Here is a 21,285-nt window from a genome sequence, read left to right on the forward strand (position 1 = left end):
AAAACCCTCTCCAGACCATCAGAGTGAAGCTCTTTATTGCATGACAAAAACTTTCCATTTACAACTTTTGAACACATCAAACGATGGTGCCACGTGCGCCGGAGGCATTGCACACGCATGGCTGCTACCGATGAGGGGAGGCAGCGCTCGTCATCGCCATCTCAGCAGGGCCGAGAGGGGCAGGAAAAAGTCAAATGCTCATCGGCTCTTTTTGGCCGATTGCGCAGAAGCGCTTCACAGTTATCGCAGGCAACACCAAGGAGTTTTGGACTCTGAATTACTTATGTATGAGAACTAACCAGTAAACATTGTGTCAGGTAAATGCTGGGGAGGGCTCGCTTAAACATCTGAATGGCCTCAAAGCGAAGCAAAGGCTGCACGGGGGCGATCCATGCTGTGTTCAGGGGCGCAGAGCTGTGCCAGCATCTAACCGAGATCTGCTTCGGCCCATCTGCCCCCGGGCAGCTGCCAGCCCACAGGGAAGGGCCTGGCCCTCTCCTGCCTGCCAGCTCTGGCTGCTGCAGAAGGCAAACTGCTGTTCTTAGGCCTTCGCGGCTTTTTTTTTTTTTTCTCTCTTCTATACAAGCAAGGCCGAACCTGGCTGTAGTTGCAAAAGCCCTCCTGGCTCCAACAAAGTTTTGGTATAAAACTGATACTAGCATCTAAAAAGCAATATCCCCCAGGTGGAGGGATAGGAGGCAGTGACGGACACTGGCAGAAAGCTGTAGCAGCAAGTCTGTTCAAGACAGTGGAGCTCAATAAACCAGGGAGTGCTTGGTTCAGAAAAGGCTTCAAATTCAACGTGCCCGTGACTGGAAAACACCAGCCCTTGTCCCAACATGGTGGGGCTTGGCTAATTGCTGCTATGTTTCTTGCTCACCCCCATCCTATCTCCCCCTGCTACTGACTAGCTGAAAGGAAGATACAGGCACCCTTTGTATGGGAAAAGCTCCTCCAAACGTAAGCAGAGGCTCCTCCTGCCCCTGCTTACAACTCTTCATATTTACAGTGTGGCCCCATCCTACATTCACCCACCACCCCCCCATGCCCTAAGGTGAGAAGCAAGCTGCACAGAAGAGCACAGCCAAAGCCCCTGCCCCGTGGCCGATGGGGGTGAGCTGGCTGTGCCGATGAGCTCGGGGGGGGGGAGCTGCGCACCCCCGGGTGCGTACACTTGTTTCTTTCAGAGAAAGCAGACCTGCGTGGCTTGTTTTGCGTCTGGCAGGATGCTGGCTCAAGGCCCACTCCTCTAACGGGCTGGCCTCATGCCTACAGAGGTCTACACGTGCGCTCCCTGCAGCCGCCACGCAGTCACTCGGGTGCGAGCAAGGCTGCTGCTTTGCCAAAACCTTCCTCCCCGGAGAGAGCTCAGGTAAGCCAGGCTGCGTGGGCAGGAGGGCCAGCCAGCCCACCCTGCGAAACATACTGCAGCAAGGTGACTCCAGAATACGACTGGGAGCAGCACAAGGTGTTTTAGCTGTCCTTACATTTCAAGAAGGCAGAGATGGACACACTCAGCAGGGAGTGCTTTAATGATGTAATGTTGCCCTTTTCAGCATCCCTGCTTGTAGGTCTATGGTATGTTAAACTAAATCCCTGCGGAGCCAGTGGGCCAAACCTCAACATTGCTCTTGGGTGCTCAACAGTCGCCTGGCTGGGGGAAGCAGGCATGAACTTGGCCTACAGTGCAGCTTATCACACTCACAGCGTTCCTCTAGACGGGCTGGGACTGGGGTGGTAGGGTTAAAGAAGACCAGGTTATGCACAGTCACCCAAGACTAAGTGCTTATGAACGACACTTCCCACAGAAGGACAAGTAACAAAAAAAACACGGCTAAATGTGCAGGTGAGGTAGATCCGCAAATAGCACGTGGCATTTGTCAGTGGTTGTGGTCTCTGCTCAGACCATCCTGCCAGGCATAGCGTGCCCTCAGCTCCCTCTCTGCCCCAGCTCCTTGTGACAGTGGCAGCGGGCTTGAGCAGGGCACAGGACCTGAGGCTAAAGTGCAGATGAGGGCCACTAACTACTAGAGCAGAGGACTGGGTGTTAAAGGAGGGCTCAAGTTTGTCTTTTCTCCATTTTGCAGCCTGTCTGAGAGCTGGACATGTACAGTGTGAATAGTGAGCGCTGACATGGTTGAGGGTTATCTGTGAACGAAACTCACATGCAACTTTGGGTGAGATGCAGTCATGCCACCAGTTCAGCCTTTCTGCAGCCGATTTCTTTCTCCTGCTCACTTTGGAGAGAGAAGGAGAAAATTAAATAGAAAGCAAACATGCTGCTTATCAAAATGATGGTAAAAGCTGCTATTTAGAAAACTAAATGCCCTAAGTCAAAGCTTTATCAGTAACTATTCTTAGCGTCAATGTCATTCACAGCCTGGAGAATTCAGGGGACAACTTAAGATCAGCTTATCCTCATCCTTTCCCTGTTAGTCACTGGTCAGTCAGAGGTGTGGGCGAAAGGGGAAGGAAAGCGGGTGTGAGAGTGGCCCCAGGCCAGGCTGGCTGTGGAAGCGTGCAGCCTGCCTGGGGAGGAGGCTCCACGCTTGCCACACCTGCGGAGAGGCAGCCCCCCCTCCTTGTCCCCAGCCCCTGCCCTCTGGAAAAGAAACTGTTCCAAAGACACGTCATGAAGCTGCTCTGTTCAGTGTGCATATGATCTTTTTAAAAAATGTTTACAAATATATATATTTTTATATGTATATGTATTTCTTAAATCCCATTTAGAAATGTAGCTAAAAAAAGTAGAAAAGCGCTAGCGAGAGTAGGTGTGAGACCAGCAGACTGCTGCACTTCCCACGTATGAAGGCACGAGTGTGGAGACACACCTGCGGTCAGGCCTGCGCTGTGACAGTCTAACCCCGCTCCTGACGGAGGTGGTCACTTGCCTTTGTACCCCTAACCCTCACATTAACTAAAGGAACGGTGACCTCCTACAGCCATACTGATGCCGAGTAGTAATACTGCCTGTACTCTGGGCTTAGTGCAGGTAACAGCAGTATGTGGCCCACGGTAGGTTTTGTGGTAAGGAAGCCTGGCATCCTCTTAACGTGATGCTTTCAGGCTGGAGGGAATAGAGATCAGGTCCTTTATTCGCAGGTCCTGCTTCTCTTCTGCGTTCAGGTTACTTTATGATATGTGGGCAGGACAAATGGTCCTTAAAGCCAGCACGAGCATAACCTGCGCTCACATTAAGGCCCTAATTCACCTCCAAAGCAAAGGAAGGGGTCATACCACAATTAAGAATTATGTCCTACATGTTAAATGGAGGGCATTTAAAATACCAGGCTATTCAGAAGATATTCTGTGCTTTTTCTGACATGCACAACAAACTTCAAAATCATCAGGGATCAGCTTGTCACCTAGATTTGCTCCTCAGCATGGTCAACTGTATCAATCTTTGTGCATGGCTTTTTGAGCAGTCCAGCATGAGAGTTTAATTCTAGAGTTTCTTTTTGCTATTCCTCTTCCTATGGATGACTCTTTTGCTTTTCAAAGGAACCCTGCCTCTTTCCACAGATATCTGCAGGAGGGGAAAGTAAGACTCTGAAGTACTTAAGTAACATCAGCTATATTACGATCTCAGCAGCACTTTAAAGTAAGTGGCAAAGCATTATTAATTCATTGGTGCTCACTTCTACATCATTTATCATAACAAGCTACTGTAGTATTCATGTGGATGCAATGTGTATTTCCAAAGAAATTTCATTGTGATTTATCAATTAATTAGTAGGCCATTACACTTTATTAAAGTGTTACCCAGAGTCTTAAACATTCGTTACTACCCTAAGAGCAAATGCTTGAACTCCATCTTAGCCCACCAGTGGCTTGCAATCAGGCTATTCTACTGAAAGCTCTCTTTTGCTTTTCATGGTGTCAAGGACTGCAAAGGAGTTGTACCAAATAACCAAAAGTGAATTTGATCCCTCCGGCCTCATTCACCTGGCCACAGACAATGCAGAGCATAGCATTTTTACATCTTTGCTACATGGATATGAACAGGCAAGGGAACAGGGAGGGCTGCAGAGAAACCCCTCCTTGGTGGGGTTACTGTTGCTGACTTTCAATGTCTTAAAAATCTGTTCAGAGAGAGCAGGTAAAAGCAGGAACCCAGGTAATTCAACAACTGCATGCACGAAAAAGCAGGCAAGCTCCGAGACGTTTTCTCCTGAATGATCTCCACAGATGGGGACAAGGGGGGGCAGCATGGGTTTGCTACATTCAATGCCAGCTTTTCTGAAGTGGCAAGTCCATTGACTAGGGAGATTTAAGTAAGAACGGCAGTACCAGCCCTGTGAACTGAGAGTGAAAGAGACCTGGCATTTTTATCATCACAGTAAGAAGTCACCAGTAGCCAGGCCTCATCTACCATCCACCTCTGATATTCTGCAGGTTGGCAGCCGTGCCACAAACATCCATTCTTTTGCCAGAATGAAGATTAAGAGAATTTGATTTTTTGATTTCTCCACACAATTCCTTGCATCTTTTTCTCTACCAGCCTGCAATTTCTGGAGGGTGCACTGCCAGAAGCTGACAGGTCAGTCTTAAAAAAGGGAATGTGTATATCTATGCAGGCATAATAGCCATGTCTGTACACGCCAATTCCTTGTTAACTGAGGTTTCAACAGCTATTTATCAGAGGGGGAAAAAAACAGGTGAAGAAATGATGATTAAAAAATAAAATAGGCACAACAATAAAAGATTAAGCTATTGCATTTTGAACCAATGGCACTGTGTTAATAGCACGACTTTCCCCTTCCAAATCCCAGTCATAGCCCCTCCAATGGCTATGACACTGCCATTCTGAGAGAGAGAGAGAGAAGTTTGCCACTTACACAACATGGAGGAGAGAGCAAAACAAAACCGCAGCCCTTCCTGCTCCTCTCTCCCACCCCCTCTCTCCAGACCCCAGTCCCGGGCTAAGAGAAGACCTGACTGTGCTGCTGGGTGACCCGGATAAATGTTGTTCTCCTGCTCAGTTCCTTGAGTTTGGCAGCTCCCACGTAGGTGCAGGTGGAGCGCAGCCCCCCAAGGATGTCCAGGATGGTGAGTTCCACGTCCCCTCTGTACGGTACCTCCACAGTTCTGCCCTCCGAAGCCCTGGAGAAAAGAGCGGTTACTGCATTTATGTCTAAATGCAAAATGTAACAGTGTGTTTACTGGAGCAATGTGAAGCTTAATACTCTGCATGCTGCAGTTTACAAACATCTCCCCCAACTTTATTGCTTGCTTGCCTGTTGCTGCTTGGTGCTCTCAAGCACTGAAATGCCTCAACTCCAGTCACCACCAATACTAGGAACTAGAAGCAGACAAATCTTGTAGATGCCCCAATATCCCACGCGTGTATTTACAGATCTGCCCCTTCCTCCCCTCCACCATCTGCCTACAAGCAAGTGAAGCTTCCAGGTTTATTGAAAGGTAAATTTGACCTTGAGAGCTGCAAGCTTTAATGTATAAGGAACAGCCAGGCTCAGGCAACTTCCAAAAATGTTGGAGCTGGTTCTTAGCAGGCACCATGCACCACAGGTCTAGAGGCTTCACAGCCCCTGGGCTCTGTCCCATGTTACTGACCAGAAAATGCAGATGGAAATGCTCCAGCTGTCTCCTACCAGCCTGATTCTCCAGAGCCCACAGAGATGATGGAGTGGAAAACCTGTTACAGAAACCCACTGCAGAGCTGTCCCCTGAAGCTAAAAGGTAAGCTAGCACAGTTCAGAGCCAGGCAGAAAGGCCAGAAAAAATACCAGTGCTGTGAATACTGTCAAGTACGGGCGCATGCCAGCACAGACTGCACTGGTCCCAAAAGCACATCTGAAGAGTTATATGATGGAAGAATCCAGGCAAGTAACTTTCACTCCTTCCCCTTCAGCATTCTCCAGCCTCATGCTCAGCAATTCCTCCTGCAGCGGAGCGCCCCAATCACCAGCTGATCTCACTAGGCTTCAGAGCAAGCTTGTTCTGCATGGCACACTATCTCCTTTGAAGACGTAGGCTTTGGGAAGGGGGGTCTAAGAGAAATGTGGAAGGGAAAGGAGATGATTGTTCTCCTCCCCTACAAAATGGAGGCAGAAATTGTGGCAAGATCTGTCACTGTTGTAGATGTGGCTTTATTTACTTCTCCCTTAAACACGTTGTCTAGGGGATAGTGCAAGAAAGAAAGGGCATGCCTGTTTGGAGGCTCCATTTGCAAATCATTAACAACAGCAAGAGCATCTATGTGGAGGTACTTCAGCGTGAGCCTGGCTATATTTCATTCTGTTAGTTTAAATGCGAGGTCAAAGCCCTAGGGAGACAATAAAGGAGAAGTGTTAATATTCCATGTGAATAAGGAACCATGATTAATCTCCCTACATCTGATGAGTAATTGACTCTTTCTTGAAACTCCTTAATAAACACTGCAATAAGCAGCCAATGGAAAACGTATGTACCACTGCCATGTAGCAGACTGCACGGGGCTCAGTGGTGTGTTGTAGGGCCTGCACAGTTGGGCTTTCACAGGTTTTTATTTTCAGCTCCAGTGCCAGCGGGAAGAGAAGGCCTGGCCCACAAAACGACACAAAAGTAGTCATGCTACCATTCTGCAGCTTGGTTTTTGGCCATGCCCACCTCCTTCCAGTCAAAGTCAGGAGGTTCAGCTCAGCCTCTGGGGAGCTTCCCATGAGATTGTGAGAGACAGTGCATGTCTGGGATTTGGGGAAACCAGTGCCAATTTTACCTACTAGATCCTGCCTTCTGAAGAGCTCTGCATGCTGTATTGGTCAAGAAATGCAGGGTTTACTGCATTCATGTATGACTGCCCTTTCAGTTCACACATGAGAGTCCAGTTAATTTATGCATGAATGCCCCATCAGTTCAAACATGAGTGCCCTGTTAATTCATGCTTGAGCATCATGTGGGGCATAAGGTGCAGGGTTTTGATAGTAGACAGCTGACTGCAAACAAAGGCAGCCCCAATTACAGTGGTTCAACAGACCTGCAGAGATGGAAATGTTGCTCCCGACAGCGTGAACACTTGGCGGTCCTTTTTTCTGAGCTAAATTACAGAAATGCGGGACACGCAGAGCCACTGCCCGAGAGATGCCCCTGCAGTGGCTATGGTGGTGTTAGGAAGCTGGAGCTTGTGGGATGCCACTTTTGGCTTTGGAGACCAAAACATACAAAAGTGGTGAACACCTAACTGCACAGCCCCAAAGCTCCAACAGCTACAGTTGCTACTGCTCCTCTAGTATCAGCTGTTAAGATGGTGCAATGTCCTGTTGATTGAGGAGTAACCTATAGATACCATACTGGGGGAAGCATGCTGGAAAAGAGGTGCGAGATTAGCTCCATGGAAAATGCTGAGAGTCCAGTTTTATGTTCACCTTTGGGAAAAAAGTGTCAAAAAGGGCTGAAAATTCTCCATGCTCCTGCCATACATGCTGGGAGTAATGGATGTTCCAGAATGAAAAGGAGGAGTATAGGATGGAAGTGGGACATAAATCTAGAGCTGTGAGTTAAGCAATTGCAAGTGCAGCAAAAAAGTCAGAGCTCAGTTCTTATTGTTATGGCTGTGGAGCAAATCCCAAGACAGTGAAGCTGTTTGTTTCTGTCATCTTCCCCAAATGGGGAAATGCCCACACTGCCGCATGTGAGCACTGTTCACCGCCCTCCCCCCCCCCCCCCCCCCCCCCGCCCCGATTTTGGATGTCAATGAAGCCCTACAGCTACTGAACTCATGACCCTATTGGTACCTTTAACAGTTGTGTTAATTTTTGCTTGTACAATCTTAATCATATGCTTTTATGCTAAAGCACAGTGAATAACTTGCCCTGCCATTATGTTCTTGGTTGCTTGTTTTGAAAGGACAAGTCCTAAAATTTGTAGCAAGTATTCAGACTATGATGATGTTAAACTTGACAGGGGTCCATAGGGGTGAGGAGTGGAGTTTGTAATGGGTATGTATTCAAACTGTTGGGGCTTTCTGTCTTATGTATTTTGCAGAAACAAAGTGTGAAGTTTGTAATAAGCATGTGCTCAGACTGCTGTAATATTAACCTCCATAGTCTTATCCACAAGGATGAGAGGGTGAAGTTTGTGGTGAGTATATATTCAGGCTGTGTTAATGTTAACCCCAATACTCTAGTCCCCAGGGGAAAGGGGTAGTTTGTAACAGATAACATGTTGCCCAGACTGTGCTGATGAGTCCTGTCATCTGGTTCCCAGGGGAGAGTGGGCGGAATTTTAGTAAGCATATGCATGCATTGCTGCACTATTAACCGCTGTAGTCTAGTCCAGGGGTAGGGTCTGTGATGGGTATATAACCAAACTGGGATGTTAACCCCTTTAATGTGGTGCTCAGGATGGAGGAGTGACATTTTAGTAAGTGTACTGTTACAGTATTAATCCCTACTGCCTAGTCCAAAGGGAGGAAGAGTGCAGTTTATAACTGATGTACATTAAGATTGTGATGTTGTTGAAAGAGTTCATAATGGATTAACATTCAAATACTTCTTCAGTATGTGCCTTGCGGAGGTGAGGAGTGCCATATAGGCCATAAATTGCAGGGCTTGCTGCATTCTTGTGTGAGTGCCAAATTAGTTCATGCATGAGCACTGAATAAATTAATGCACGAGTGCCCAATTAACTTATGCATGAATGCCCAATTAATTTATGCATAAGCATCCAATGAGTTCATGCATGCATGCCCAAATAATTTATGCCCAAGCACCCTGTTAGTACATGCACGAGCGCCCAATTTGTTAATGTGTGAGCACCCAGTTAGTTTACATGAGCACCCAATTATTACACACATGGGTGCTGTGTTGGGCATATATGGTAGAGTTAGGGTAGCAAGGGCTGCCAGTGTGACCTGTGTGGGAGAAGGCCATGATCTGCTTCATGCCAGTCACAGAGACGGTTCCACCTCACTCTGAAAATGGTGCGAGCCACCAAAACTTCAGCCAGTCAGGGGAGCACAGGACACCTCTGCCCAAGTGTATTTAAGAAACAGCAGCAGCCACTGGGAGAGGAGACACACGTGGACACACCTGAGGAGCCATGCAGCTGGAGATGCACTCTTGAAAGGAGGTGCTCCATGCTAAAGGTGTGCACTCCCAAAGGGACGGTAGTCCCTGGGTGACCCATGGCAGAGCAGGGACAGCCGCAAAGCGATTGTGGCCTGTGGACAACCCACAATGGAGCAGGCACAGTAAGGAAGAGGAGTGGCAGACAGAAACCATTACACACATGACCACAACGTCCTGTGCCACCCCTTTCCTCACCGAAGGAGTCAGGACAGACCAAGTGTGACCTGTGGTGAAAGTAAGGTGAGTTGAGACATGGCAGGGGCGAAGAGAGGTGTCTGGCTTAAGTAGAGTCTGGAAAAGGGGGAGGAAAGGTGCTTACTTATGTGTTTGTTGAATTTCCCAACACTGATAAGAAGTTTGTGTTGGCAATAAATGAAACTAAGTAAAAACTCCCCAAGTTGAGACTGTTCTGCCAGCAACAAATGCTGTGCACAGGCCATGCATGGATTACAGGGGTGTCACAAAAGCTGGCACACTGGGAAGAGAGCTGCATAAGCAAGTCAGCAGGAACTGCTGCGGGATTTGCAGCTCTGACGTCTCTTCCAGAGTTATGACCTGAAACTAACCCTTTCTCAGAAAAGAAAGGTGAAGATGGAGCGCTTGGGACTCCCAACAGCTGGGAAAGGTGTGCTCAGATGCTCTCAGCAGAGACTCTATGTCTCTCGCTAGCCACTGAATGGTGAAGAGAAGGGGACAACTATTTGCTTTAGACTTTTTGCACAGGGTCCAATCTGCGGTGCACCCTGTAACTCCCGGTCAGCTCAAGCCTGCTGCTGGCATGGAGGGATGTGCACGGTGGGTGGGAATCCTGGCAGGGTGGATGGGGTGAAGCACATGTGACAGTGCTTTGTCAGCCCAGCAAAACATGGGTGAGGATAAAAGGGTCAGGCTGCCCTGGCATGACGCAACCTTATGAATGGAGCATTTAAGAAATGGCAGGAATTGGGGGCAGGTCTTCCAGGCTATCATTTGGGATACAGAAGAAGACAGTAAGTAGCAGCCAGCTGCTGGTGCTATTCTGTCTCTGTGGCCCAAATTGCACCCTACAGTTAGTATCAAGTGCCAAAACCCAGCTTAGTAGCAGCTGTGAATTGCTGAGCGACCGCAGTAGAACTGCAGCGTTCACACAAAACCTGTGAAATCTGAAAAGGGTTAACAAAAGCAGCTTGGCTCTAACTGAGCAATACTGCATGCGGTAATTGCCTTTCAGAAATTCCCAGCTCTGATCCATGTTCCTCATGGAAGGAGGTAAAAATGTAAAAATAAAGCAATATATAAATGACATAGAAGTAATGAAACCGGGTACACAGATTTCATACAAAATTAAATGGGATCAACTTGACATATTCATTACAAAAACAATTACTCTCACAACTTCATACTCTGCTACAGCCATCTCACCTTACCTGTCAATTTTAATTTAAGTGTTTGCTGGAGGCTCAGGTTCTCCAGCCAAAATGTGTAATTTTGAGAAGATGAAGTTAAGTGACAAGTAGTTTGATTCTGCAGGGGGCTGAGCACACTGAGCTCCCCACTGCTTGAATAAAACGTGAGTGCTCAGGCTCTTTTAAAGACAAAACAGCTTATTGGGGTCACTGACACAGACTTACAGCTGGGCTTTTTAAATGCATATAAAGAAGTCCCACTGCTTTGACCTGTTTGGGGTATCCAGCATTTAAAATGCTGACTTAGAACCCCTTTGGTTCAAGTTTGCCATAAGCTGAACTACTAAGTGACTAAACTTCCTGTAACTTTTCCTGTAAGAGTAATTCAAAGCAAAGCCTTGCCCTGTTTCCAATCGTCCCTTCAATGCCCGGCACATTTACAGTGCTGGGTAAGTAACACTTGTTATTTTTAAACCACAGAGACACTCATGCTGGGATAGACCAAGCAAGACCAAGACCAAGGTTGGTATGGGTAGCCAGCTCTGCGTCGTGGCTGCAATGTGAACAAGATGAGAATCGGCTCCTTCACAGTTAACAGCCAAGGGTTACAGTTTTAATGTTTGGAGCTGTTGTAGCTAAGTGTAGGCTGGGGGACTCCTTCTATGTTACCTATTAGTGACACAAAAAGGCAGTATCTCAACAGGGACTAAAAACTTCAGATTGTGCTTCTGCTTCCTTGATGCTGAGGAGGTTTCAGAACTTGATCCCCAGGGGACTCTAAAATCAGGATGCAAATCAAAATACAGCTATGGATCAAGCAGAATTTGTATTGCCCATAAGGAATTGAAAGCATCTATGTAGACTAAGCCAAATACAGCAGTTTTCTGTATATCCTTTACTCCTACAAGACATTAATACTTGCACTTTATCTCATAATTTTTAAGGGGGATCAGTGTCAATTATTTCTCCTACTGGCAGTAAATTTTGTTGCCAGATCACACGCACACCTAAATAGGCAGAGCAGAATTTAACAGCTGCCTTAGTCCTTTGGCCCACTGGTACAGCAACCTTTCTCAAACTTCTCCTGCAACTTTCACCAGCTCTGTGGTGGCCAGGCCCTAAATAACTATGCTGCACTGAGATCCATGCAGCATGGTTGGGCTGCTCTGTGATCTCTCAGGGAGCTGCCATTAACTACATGCCTGACCAGCATCAGGCCTTCCCCTCACTCCAGCTGACTCAAGCACAGGGTAGCAAAGGACAGTAAGTTATCGTAGTTCAGATAAAAGGTTGCCAGCACCTCTGTGCAACTGGCAGCTGCCACTTTTAAATTATAAGATAATTACTAGTGCTGTCCACTCAGACCATTTGTTCAGATGACAAGCAGATTTGCTGGGGGACAAAAAAAGCCCCCAGACTTCTGGGAACTGGCATATGAACCCAGAGTGAATCAAAGCTCAGAGGTATGCAGCACATCCTACTCGTGCATCATTTCAGCTTGTCTCAGATGCAGGTGGTTTCATGTGCAGCTCCTTCTTCTGCATCTCTCTCTTCTGCAAATAAACAGTTGTGATCGAAAGCAAAACCACACTGAACCTGCAGTGCCAAAAGCGCCTTGCAGGTCAACCAGGTAGAAAGCCAGTAACATGGGTTGCTCCCCTAAACAATCCACTGGCTGTCCTCAGTGTAGCCAGACATCCTGCAGATAGTGGTGTTTTTAACTGGTACAGATGCCAGCCCCATATGAAATGAAAAAAAAAAAAAATTCCTTGCACATTGCTCACTAGCTTCTGATCTGAGCCCCAGAAAAGAGGTACATGGGCTCATGTAAAGTAGGGAGGGTACACTCCACTCAAGAAAGACATGTACGTCCTCCTCAGGCAGAAGGCAAAGGTATGCCTGTCCCCTTCTCATCCTATTAGATACAGAAGAATCCTGGCTTTAACAATCTGCCAGGATATATGTGTTCTCCTCAAACTACAGTATTCACTACATATTTTTGCTTTTTAAGAATTTTTTTTTTTCTGCAAAAACAATGCCCTTGGAACTTGCCAAAACTCATCACAAGCTTTTTTGCCCTTGAAAAACTCTATTATCATCTCTTATCCCTATGTCCAACTGATTTTCTCCTCTTCAGAAGTCTTCCTCAGAAAGTAGTACTGAACCAGACTGTCTAGTAGGCACAGACTATCAGGTAAGTGCAGCATCCACAAGCTCTCTTGTTTCCCCGTTTTCACATAGGCTTCTCTTTTAATGAGCCTGGGTTTTCCGCCAGACCAGGAAAGCTAATGACTTCCTTTGTCTCCAGGTCTCTCCTGCACAATGTCTATCACTAGGCTTCCTTAGTCTTCATTATTATTGCAGTCTAAGAGCTCATAACAATTTAGTATCTTCATCAATGACACAGACAGCGGGATCATGTGCACCCTCAGCAAGTCTGCAGAAGACACCAAGCTGAGTGGTGCGGTTGACACGCCTGAGGGATGGGATGCCATCCAGAGGGACCTGGACAAGCTTGAGAAGTGGGCTCATGTGAACCTCCTGAGGTTCAACAAGGCCAAGTGCAAGGTCCTGCATCTGGGTCGGGGCAAGCCCCAGTGTCAATACAGGCTGGGGGATGAAGGGATTGAGAGCAGCCCTGCGGAGGAGGACTTGGGGGTACTGGTGGATGAGAAGCTGGACATGAGCCGGCAATGTGCACTCACAGCCCAGAAAGCCAACCGTATCCTGGGCTGCCATAACAACAAACATGACCAGCAGGTCGAGGGAGGTGATTCTGCCCATCTACTCCGCTCTGGTGAGACCCCACCTGCAGTACTGCGTCCAGCTCTGGAGTCCTTGTACAGGAAAGACATGGACCTGTTGGAGCAGGTCCAGAGGTGGGCCACAAAAATGGTCAGAGGGATGGAACACCTCTCCTGTGAGGAAAGGCTGAGAGAGTTGGGGTTGTTCATCCTGGAGAAGAGAAGGCTCCAGGGAGACCTTAGTTGTGGCCTTTCAGTACTTAAAGGGAGCTTATAAGAAAGATGGGGACAAACTTTTAGCAGGTCTGTAGCGATAGGACAAGGGGTAATGGTCTTAAACTAAAAGAGGGTAGATTTAGACTAGATCTTCCATGTATCTATATTCCTTTCTTCCTTAGAAATTTTTTACAATGAGGGTGGTGAAACACTGGAACAGGTTGCCCAGAGAGGTGGTAGATGCCCCATCCCTGGAAACATCCAAGGTGAGGCTGGACAGGGCTCTGAGCAACCTGACCTAGTTGAAGATGTCCCTGCTCATTGCAGGGGGGTTGGACTAGATGACCTTTAAAGGTTCCTTCCAACGCAAACTATTCTATGATTCTATGAATCTATGATTCTATGATTTAGGCCAAAGGAGACAGGTGTAAATGCTCTGAAATAGGCTGTATCTTACCACTTTGTAAAGTGCTAGGTGAACTAGTGCACATTTTTATGGTGAATTTTAACTCTTCAAAAGTGACAAAAACCACCACAAAAGCCTATGTCAGGGTGAAGGACAGGAGGTGGGATCAAAGATGCCTTCTACCTAGCATGACGTCTGGGATTGTTGTAGTCCTATCAGCATGTCTCTGTGTCAGAGTGTGAATTCTATTTTGTTTTGTGGACCCCATTCTGCTTTACATTCTGCACTGCCACCTTCACAGTGCTGCAACTCTTAAGCGTGGTAGCAGCTGGACATGTTGGGAAAAAAACCACATGCTGGAACAGTAATAGCAGACAAGGCCAACAAAACCCATCAATCCTGAATGTCTGGAACAGTAGGTAACATCACTGGCTCTGAGACTCTTACAAACAGCAATTTACCAGATGGGACCAGAGCCTGAACCTACACCAGCAGAGGAGAAGTATCAAAAGCGAACCCTCAATAAACCAGTGTATACTGTAAGACAGGAAGCATTCTCTAATGAAGTATGCAAGAACCATATTGTCTAAGGGCAGTGACTATACCTGCCACTCATAAGAGAAAAACACAGAGGTTTTCTGGCGTCATCTGCTTTTTCAAAAAGTCAAAATTCTTAGCACTTTCTGGAGTAAAATAGCAATGGACAAGAAATTCCTTTGCAAAGCCTGTCTTCCTTTCCTCTCCCTTGAGGATTTTAGTTCAAAACCCAAGCTCCAGCATGCTGCATGATTTGGGACTACTCTGGTGCTCTGTTACCCAAAAAGGGGTAGGAAATCTGTACAGCAGGATTCTGCTGCCTAAGAAGACTGCCCAACAAATACAGGAGGGAGTCCTGGGGCTACTGCCTGTGACTGAGAGTGCTTTGGTGGTCCTGGGCCCTCATTAGTGTTACAGCTGTAACTCAACTCTATACTGGGGAAACCCCAGGGGAGCTTCGCCAATTCACTGAGCACCCACTTTCTGCAAACAGAAGGGAGCATGTGGGCCAGCTGAGAACCCATACACCAACAGGACACCTAACCTGGACAAGCAGAGTGCCAGAAACTGCAGCCTGGTATGACATGTTCTAGCATTTAATTCATACACATCCTGAGAGACCTGTAAGTCAGAACAGTGCCTAATGACTTCCCAGGCCACGCAGCTAGTGCTGCAGTGACAGCACACTGCACTGGCTGCAACTGAATGAACATGGTTGCTCTCAGCTATCCATCCCCCCAGCTCCTTCTCCCTGTCTCCCCCTTGATGTCATCCTTCCCTCAGATCTGCTGCCGTAAGCATTGGTAACAGCTTCCTAAAGGGGAATAGAGGCATGGGCCTGTATCCAACACATGCCTTTTGCACAATTCCGCTCCAGAAGTTACCGGATGGCTGGCTCACTGCAATTGCTCCCGTGTGGAATTCATACCTGTATTCAGCAACCCCTCCTGCATGCTTCTTCATGGCTGTATCAGAGCTCATTCCATAGAAGAGTTTCACCTTCTTGCCATTCTTTTCCATAATCTCTCCAGCACACTGGTCATGGCCTGCAAACATTCCTCCAAGCATGACAAAATCAGCACCGGCTCCTGTGATCAGCAAAGTGACATGTAAGAAAGCAGGGAAGGGAGAAAAAGGGTGAAAGACAAAGCAAGAACACAGTGGCCTCCAAAAACAATAGCCAGCCCTAAATAGTTTGGTACAGAAAGTCCCCTCCTGTAATGGATGCAGTGAACTTGGAAGAAATGCTTTACTCAAAAACTGACACATGCTGAATTGTATTTCTCTGGTATTTTAAATGGAAAGATTCCTTTTCTGTTGTGATGACAAAGATATAGATTATTCAACTCCACCCCACACACTTTATTTTCAAATTCAGTTTTAACCCTTTACTTCACAATAGTATCTGAGCGCAGTGCCTTATTAACTACTACTATGACGGCAGTACGCAGGAGCCCTAATCACAGGGCTGGGACCTGTTGAGCTCAATGCTGTACAAAGGACAGCTCCTACTTCAAGACCTTTCTAGGCTACAAGGGGTGAGTGGGAATGTACCCTGAAGGAAGGCATACCCATGAATGTAATGTACTCATCCCAACACTGACATAAAACAAGCAGATTTTTTAATGAAATGATGGATTTTTCAAGTCAACCAGCCATATGTATTCAGCGTAGGTCTGGATGATCCCTTGTCAAAGAGAGCTGGATGGGTCCACGTTTGGTTCCTGTTGTTTAAAAGCTCTGGGCCAAGGACCACAACCCCTGGGTTCTATGATTCTCCACATGCACCACAAAGGAGGTCTAACCCATAGCTACAACTCCTAAATATGTTCCAGATACTGAATAACACTGAATACTCAGTCATGCCTGTTCAGTCTGTCCATCTCCCCTGGCTTTGCAAATCATGAAATCAATTCCACTGGGAGTAAGATCAGGAAGGTTTTTGGAATCACTCTTGATCTTCTGCTGTGATTTCCAGTATTTCCAGCTGGGCTGGAACTATTCCACCAGCAGCTCCTCCTGTGATATTTTGGCATATCTAGTCTTGCATGGAAAAGCTTGGCTTTTACTCTTTCATGAGCCTGTGGTGAACCATCCCTGAAACAAAGCATTTTCCTGTTCAGACTTTCTGCTTCTTCAATGTGTATGTGTCAGAACAGGCCTCTCCCCTGCCCAGCTTCTTCCCAGAACTGGCAAAAGAACAGGGTTATAAACCTCACTTCATAGAAAGCAAAAGAGCCTGAACTAACCTCACCCCGTTATGAACATCTCCAAACTCTGAGGAGATCCCAGGCTAGGTAAGTCTGGCATTAGGATTTGCCCTGATCTCTGTCACTATCTAAACAATAGCACTGAACCTTGACATCTGAAGACTGAAAGCATTATCAAATCTGCTCAGCTTCCTCCATCTGTTTAAAAGCTCTGTACATAAACCTGAATTTGGGAATATTTTGATCTTAGAATACATGACAACTGTGGAGTGTGCACTGATTTATAAAAGCCAGTTCCCTCCCACCACCTCTTTGCCAAAGAGCAGACCTAGCAGCAATGTCTGGGAGCAGAGCGCCCAGCTGCTCTGCTGACCTCGCCTCCCTTTGCCTGGTTGTTGTTTGAAAGGAACAGCATGTCCGTAGTAAAGGGATATAAAAAATGAGGCTTGTGCAAAGCTGCTGAGCACATCACAAGCAGTACTTATAGCCAGGCACCCATTCAGGTGTCCTATCATGCCAGCTACCTGGCAGATTTTTCCTGAGCTCTTTTGTTTCAGATGGCTGAGTTTTAAAGCCTCAGTTTGACTCACGTCTGATACTACTATTAACCTGACAAAACCAAAGGGAACGCTCATCCTTTAAGACAATCTCAATTACTGATGGGGGGGGTCTTGTTGTTGTTACCTGGCACAATTTTGCTCCACTTTTGCAAAAAATAAGTACCCTGGGAAATCTAGTTGATGTCTTCTTCATGGGTGGAAGAAAACAACATGAGGAAGGAGGGATGGATTTGGGGTCAAGGTTTCAAAGACGGCATTTAAACAAGTCAAAGGCCTGCCAAAGGACACTCTGGACTCTTTGCCTTGTCAATACTATGCCCTGATCCCTAATTGTAGTCCTGACTCTGGCTGTGGGTCTTACAGCCTCCAAATTATTAATGCAGAACAGTCACATGAACTCTACACTCCAGAATCACAGAATTTTGGTTCCTGTGCCCTTAAGTATCTATTTATCATTTTTCTTTTGACTGCGTATTTTGGGAGGAAAGCAAATATGTCTGAATTACAGGATTGAAACTCATCCAACTTGAGTAGCTTCAGCAAGCTACAACATAATTCATCAAGCTCTTCCAGAAGAGAGGAGCCATGTTACAGCAGATGCAGCACGTCTAAACATTGGAATGATACATGCTGACTGTCCTGCAGCTCCAGGAATGACAAGCCCATATTAAATATACTTTTTTCCAATGCTCTCCAGAACTTTCCAACCTGCTTCAGTGTTGCAAAGATGTCTGAAAGTCTCAAGTCTGTTCAACTACTTTTGTAGCAGTTAACATCCAACCAGGAGGCTGTAGTTCTTAGCATGGTCTTTCTTTACTTATGCATGGTTTTTTGTATGACCGGAAGCATTGGTGGTATTTGCAACACCCAGCTGCAGTCTTTTGTTTTCAAGTACAGATAGACAGCGTGCCATTATTTTAGGTTGTGGGGCATTGGGAACACCTGGCAACAACCCCCTAGATAATACAGGATGTGATGGGGTGCATTGCATACAAGCATCCCAGTAGCTTGCCCAGAGTTTGCTAGACTCGTCCTCTTTCTACACAATGCCACTTCAATGCACTGATGCTGGAGACGACTTCCCCCTTGAGGCCTATGCTGTATCTGGGCTGATTTTGCCCATTCACATTTCATAGTGCCTTCTCTTTCAAGCCATAACAGAACACATGTGCTGATGCCATCCCAATCTTGCACCACTCACACAGTTCTGCTGAATCTGGATGGAATCCCTCAGATGTCTTTCATATGCCTGATAATACAAGTTACTGATAACCAGATTGCCTCTGCACAAATTCAGCTGGAGTCAGCCTGGATTTGTAGCCTGGGCAGTCCTCCAGGCAGATGCAGCGTAAGTTAGCCTGGAATCAACATTCACCTGTGCTGCAGCTGAGCCAGCAAGCCTTTGCAACAGTAAGTATACACACAGAGCTACTGAAAACAGGAAAAAAAGCCAGTATGATGTGTCAGGTATATTTTGGAACCAGTATATGTCCCCAGTTGACTATTCCACATGATTTTTCCTTCCTTTTCCTTCTCTGCTCCTGTATCTCTTCTCACCACTGCTGTAAGGAACAGCAGTATTGTGTTAAAGATGCTGGCGTAGGATTCAAAAGGCACATTCTGTTCCTGGCTGTGTCACAAAAATATATGTGACCTCAGGCAATTGAACTTAGTATTTCTGTGCTTTGACTTCTCATCTTTAAAAGGAGACAGTAGTGCCTCCCTGGGGCATTCTGAGAAATGTGTTCATGTTATCAGCCTTTCCAAGGGTGCCGTTATGTGAACCATCTGAGAGTCCAACACAAAGTTCTTTCATACTTTCTCTCATTCCTGCATCAAACGACCCCTTTTCTTCCTGATCAACCTACATCTTTTCCATTATCCTCTCCAATATCCAGATGGCAGTGACATCTTTAGTTTCCTAAATCCATAAAAGGTTCCCATCTAGCAGTACCAGAATTCCAGCAGTCTCTCCCAAAGTATCTGTCACTCCTGGCATTTTTGTCCCCCAACTTCTGTGCTTCTCTGTTCCTTGCTTTTTTAAATAGGCTTCTACCTTGTTTCCCCTCTGACAAAATGCCCAGTCTGTCTCTGACTCCTGACACCAGTCAATGGTGTCACCTTCCACTTGTAAAGCTTCTCAGGATCTTATTCATGGTTCTTCACAACTCTTCACTTGCACTCAACCCACTCTACTCCTGTTCCTGTGAACTTGCCTCCTCCGGTCACATGTTTAGCCATTTTTCAATGCTAGTCTTCAGATCTGGGACTCCCTCACACTTTTTATGATTCAAATGGCTGCTTTGTCACTGCTTTATAATGACCACCTGAACATCCCTTTCTGAAGACTTTACAATGATCTGCCAAAAACAGATAGTACAATCACTTTAACAAAAGTCCTCTTTGGCTCTTTTGTCCAATACTTTGTCCAGGCCTCCAACCCCAGCTGAAATTGTACATCTGTATGTTTTAGCACCCAGCCTCTGCTATCCAATATATTTATGTAACTCCTCTCCCCCAGGAGGGTCCCAGCAAGCGCAGAGGTCTGTGCTAGACAATTCAGTATCAGTATCAAGGCTTTGGCTTGTAAAGGCTGGGCATGGGGCTCACACAGCCAATCACCTCAGCAGCATTCAATAAACACTGATAGTAATAACATTATCTAGAAGCTTATTTTGCCACCCACCTTTGACAAATGCACACCTGGCTCCAGTTAGTGAGATGTCCGCAGTGTGTCTACCTCAGTGATGCATAACCAGATATGGTAAGTTTATTGCCTCAGGGTAATCTCTATCGGTTCCAGCCCTGTACCTGTGACACACAGGTCAGACTGATCTGTCTGGCCTACTGTCAGAGTAGAACTACTGCCTGTATAATCTCAGCTTTCTGACGCTCCTCTGTTGCAGGGTCAACCCATGGTAGCCTTCAAACACGTACCACTGTGAATCCCAGCACCTCCCGACAATCAGCAAGGCCAGAATCTGCGCTTTCACGGGTTTCAAGCCAGTTTCTGTTCAGTTAGCCCAAAGAGAATACAAGGACTCTTCAGACTTGCTATAAACATCACAAAGGAAAACATTTTAAACACTTTGAAGTTGTTTCCTGTTGTTCTAACTTCTGGAAACACTCTTGTTGAAAAAAAGACCTTTTCCACGGGCCAGGTTTCTGTGCAGGCAGCTGGGAGCGCAGTGAGGTCACAATCCCAGTTAAGCTCCCATCAGCAATGCCAGCAAGAACCAGAGCAGCGGAGGAGCCAGAGAAAGTCAGGCAGAACAAAGGCCTCACTGCAGGCGGCACGAAGTCAGAGTGGGCTGGGCTGAGGAGAGGTCGGCTGTTTTTTTAATACAATCTTGTTGTCAAAGAGGGTGGATGCCGCTGTTTATCTATGTCAGAATCACCCAACTGGAACTATCTATTCCCTACGTCACATCACCCACTGGGTAACACAAGGGTGCTGTGAAATCCTGTGACTGAGCAGATTCCTTGCTGGTAGCAATCACTCCACGGCTGTGCCTGAAAATCTCTAATTAAGTTTTCCTTGTCATCTGACCTGCCTAAAAACAGGAGCTGTCTGCAAACTTAGAAGACAGATTTTGGTTTCAACCTTTCCAGGAGGCCCAGAGTTTTTCTTGGCAGGTCTGTAATCTGAGTTTAGGCCTGCTCTGATTTCCATACTTGCAAAGCTTCCTGCCAAGCAGACATGCTGTATCATGTCCTATCTCATGTATTGTACCGCCCTGAAATCCCAATGAGAGACTCTGCTGTCCCACTGTATTCTGGGTATTACTCCACGGTGACATCTCCAAAGGGTCTGGCATTTTGAGGGGGGGGACAGTGTCTTTAAACGTCCTGTCAGCCCAGGATGCATTTAGCACCCGGTTCGCATAGGCTGCAGCAACAAGGTTATGGCTAAGCGACAATCCTGACCTCGACCCCCCCCACTGATGTAACTTTCACATCCAACAGAAAATACTCACAGATTAAATTCTCTGTTCTATCAGCAAGAGCTAGTGCAATTCACCAAAGCTAACAGCATGAGAGCAAAATCTGTTAATTATTAACTTAGATGTTTTAGACATCTGCTCAGCTCTAGGGGATACAGTATAAATAAAATCTCATCTCTTCAAGCGGACAGCTGATCCCAAGAACATCTCCAGGG

At 46.5% G+C, this 21,285-nt stretch overlaps 1 protein-coding gene across 2 annotated transcripts in view; it reads right to left on the bottom strand.

Moving 5' to 3' along the window:
• Window positions 1–18: 18 nt before the first annotated feature.
• Window positions 19–21,285, bottom strand: part of GMPR (guanosine monophosphate reductase) — a 44,842-nt gene continuing 23,575 nt past the window's right edge. The window contains exons 8-10 of one of the 2 annotated variants that reach the window (XR_003927435.2): window positions 15,285–15,444; window positions 4,850–5,103; window positions 19–4,819 (exon numbers count right to left, since the gene is read on the bottom strand). Coding sequence is in view for 1 of the 2 variants with exons in the window: in XM_030042142.2 (XP_029898002.1) it covers window positions 4,923–5,103; window positions 15,285–15,444 (341 nt within the window). In the remaining variant the exon portion in view is untranslated. Of the gene's footprint in view, window positions 5,104–15,284; window positions 15,445–21,285 lie in introns of both variants that reach the window. The other variant, XM_030042142.2, reaches the window with a different exon arrangement.

The sequence above is a fragment of the Aquila chrysaetos genome, chromosome 18 (genome assembly GCF_900496995.4).
Source record: "Aquila chrysaetos chrysaetos chromosome 18, bAquChr1.4, whole genome shotgun sequence".
Classification (NCBI taxonomy): domain Eukaryota; kingdom Metazoa; phylum Chordata; class Aves; order Accipitriformes; family Accipitridae; genus Aquila; species Aquila chrysaetos.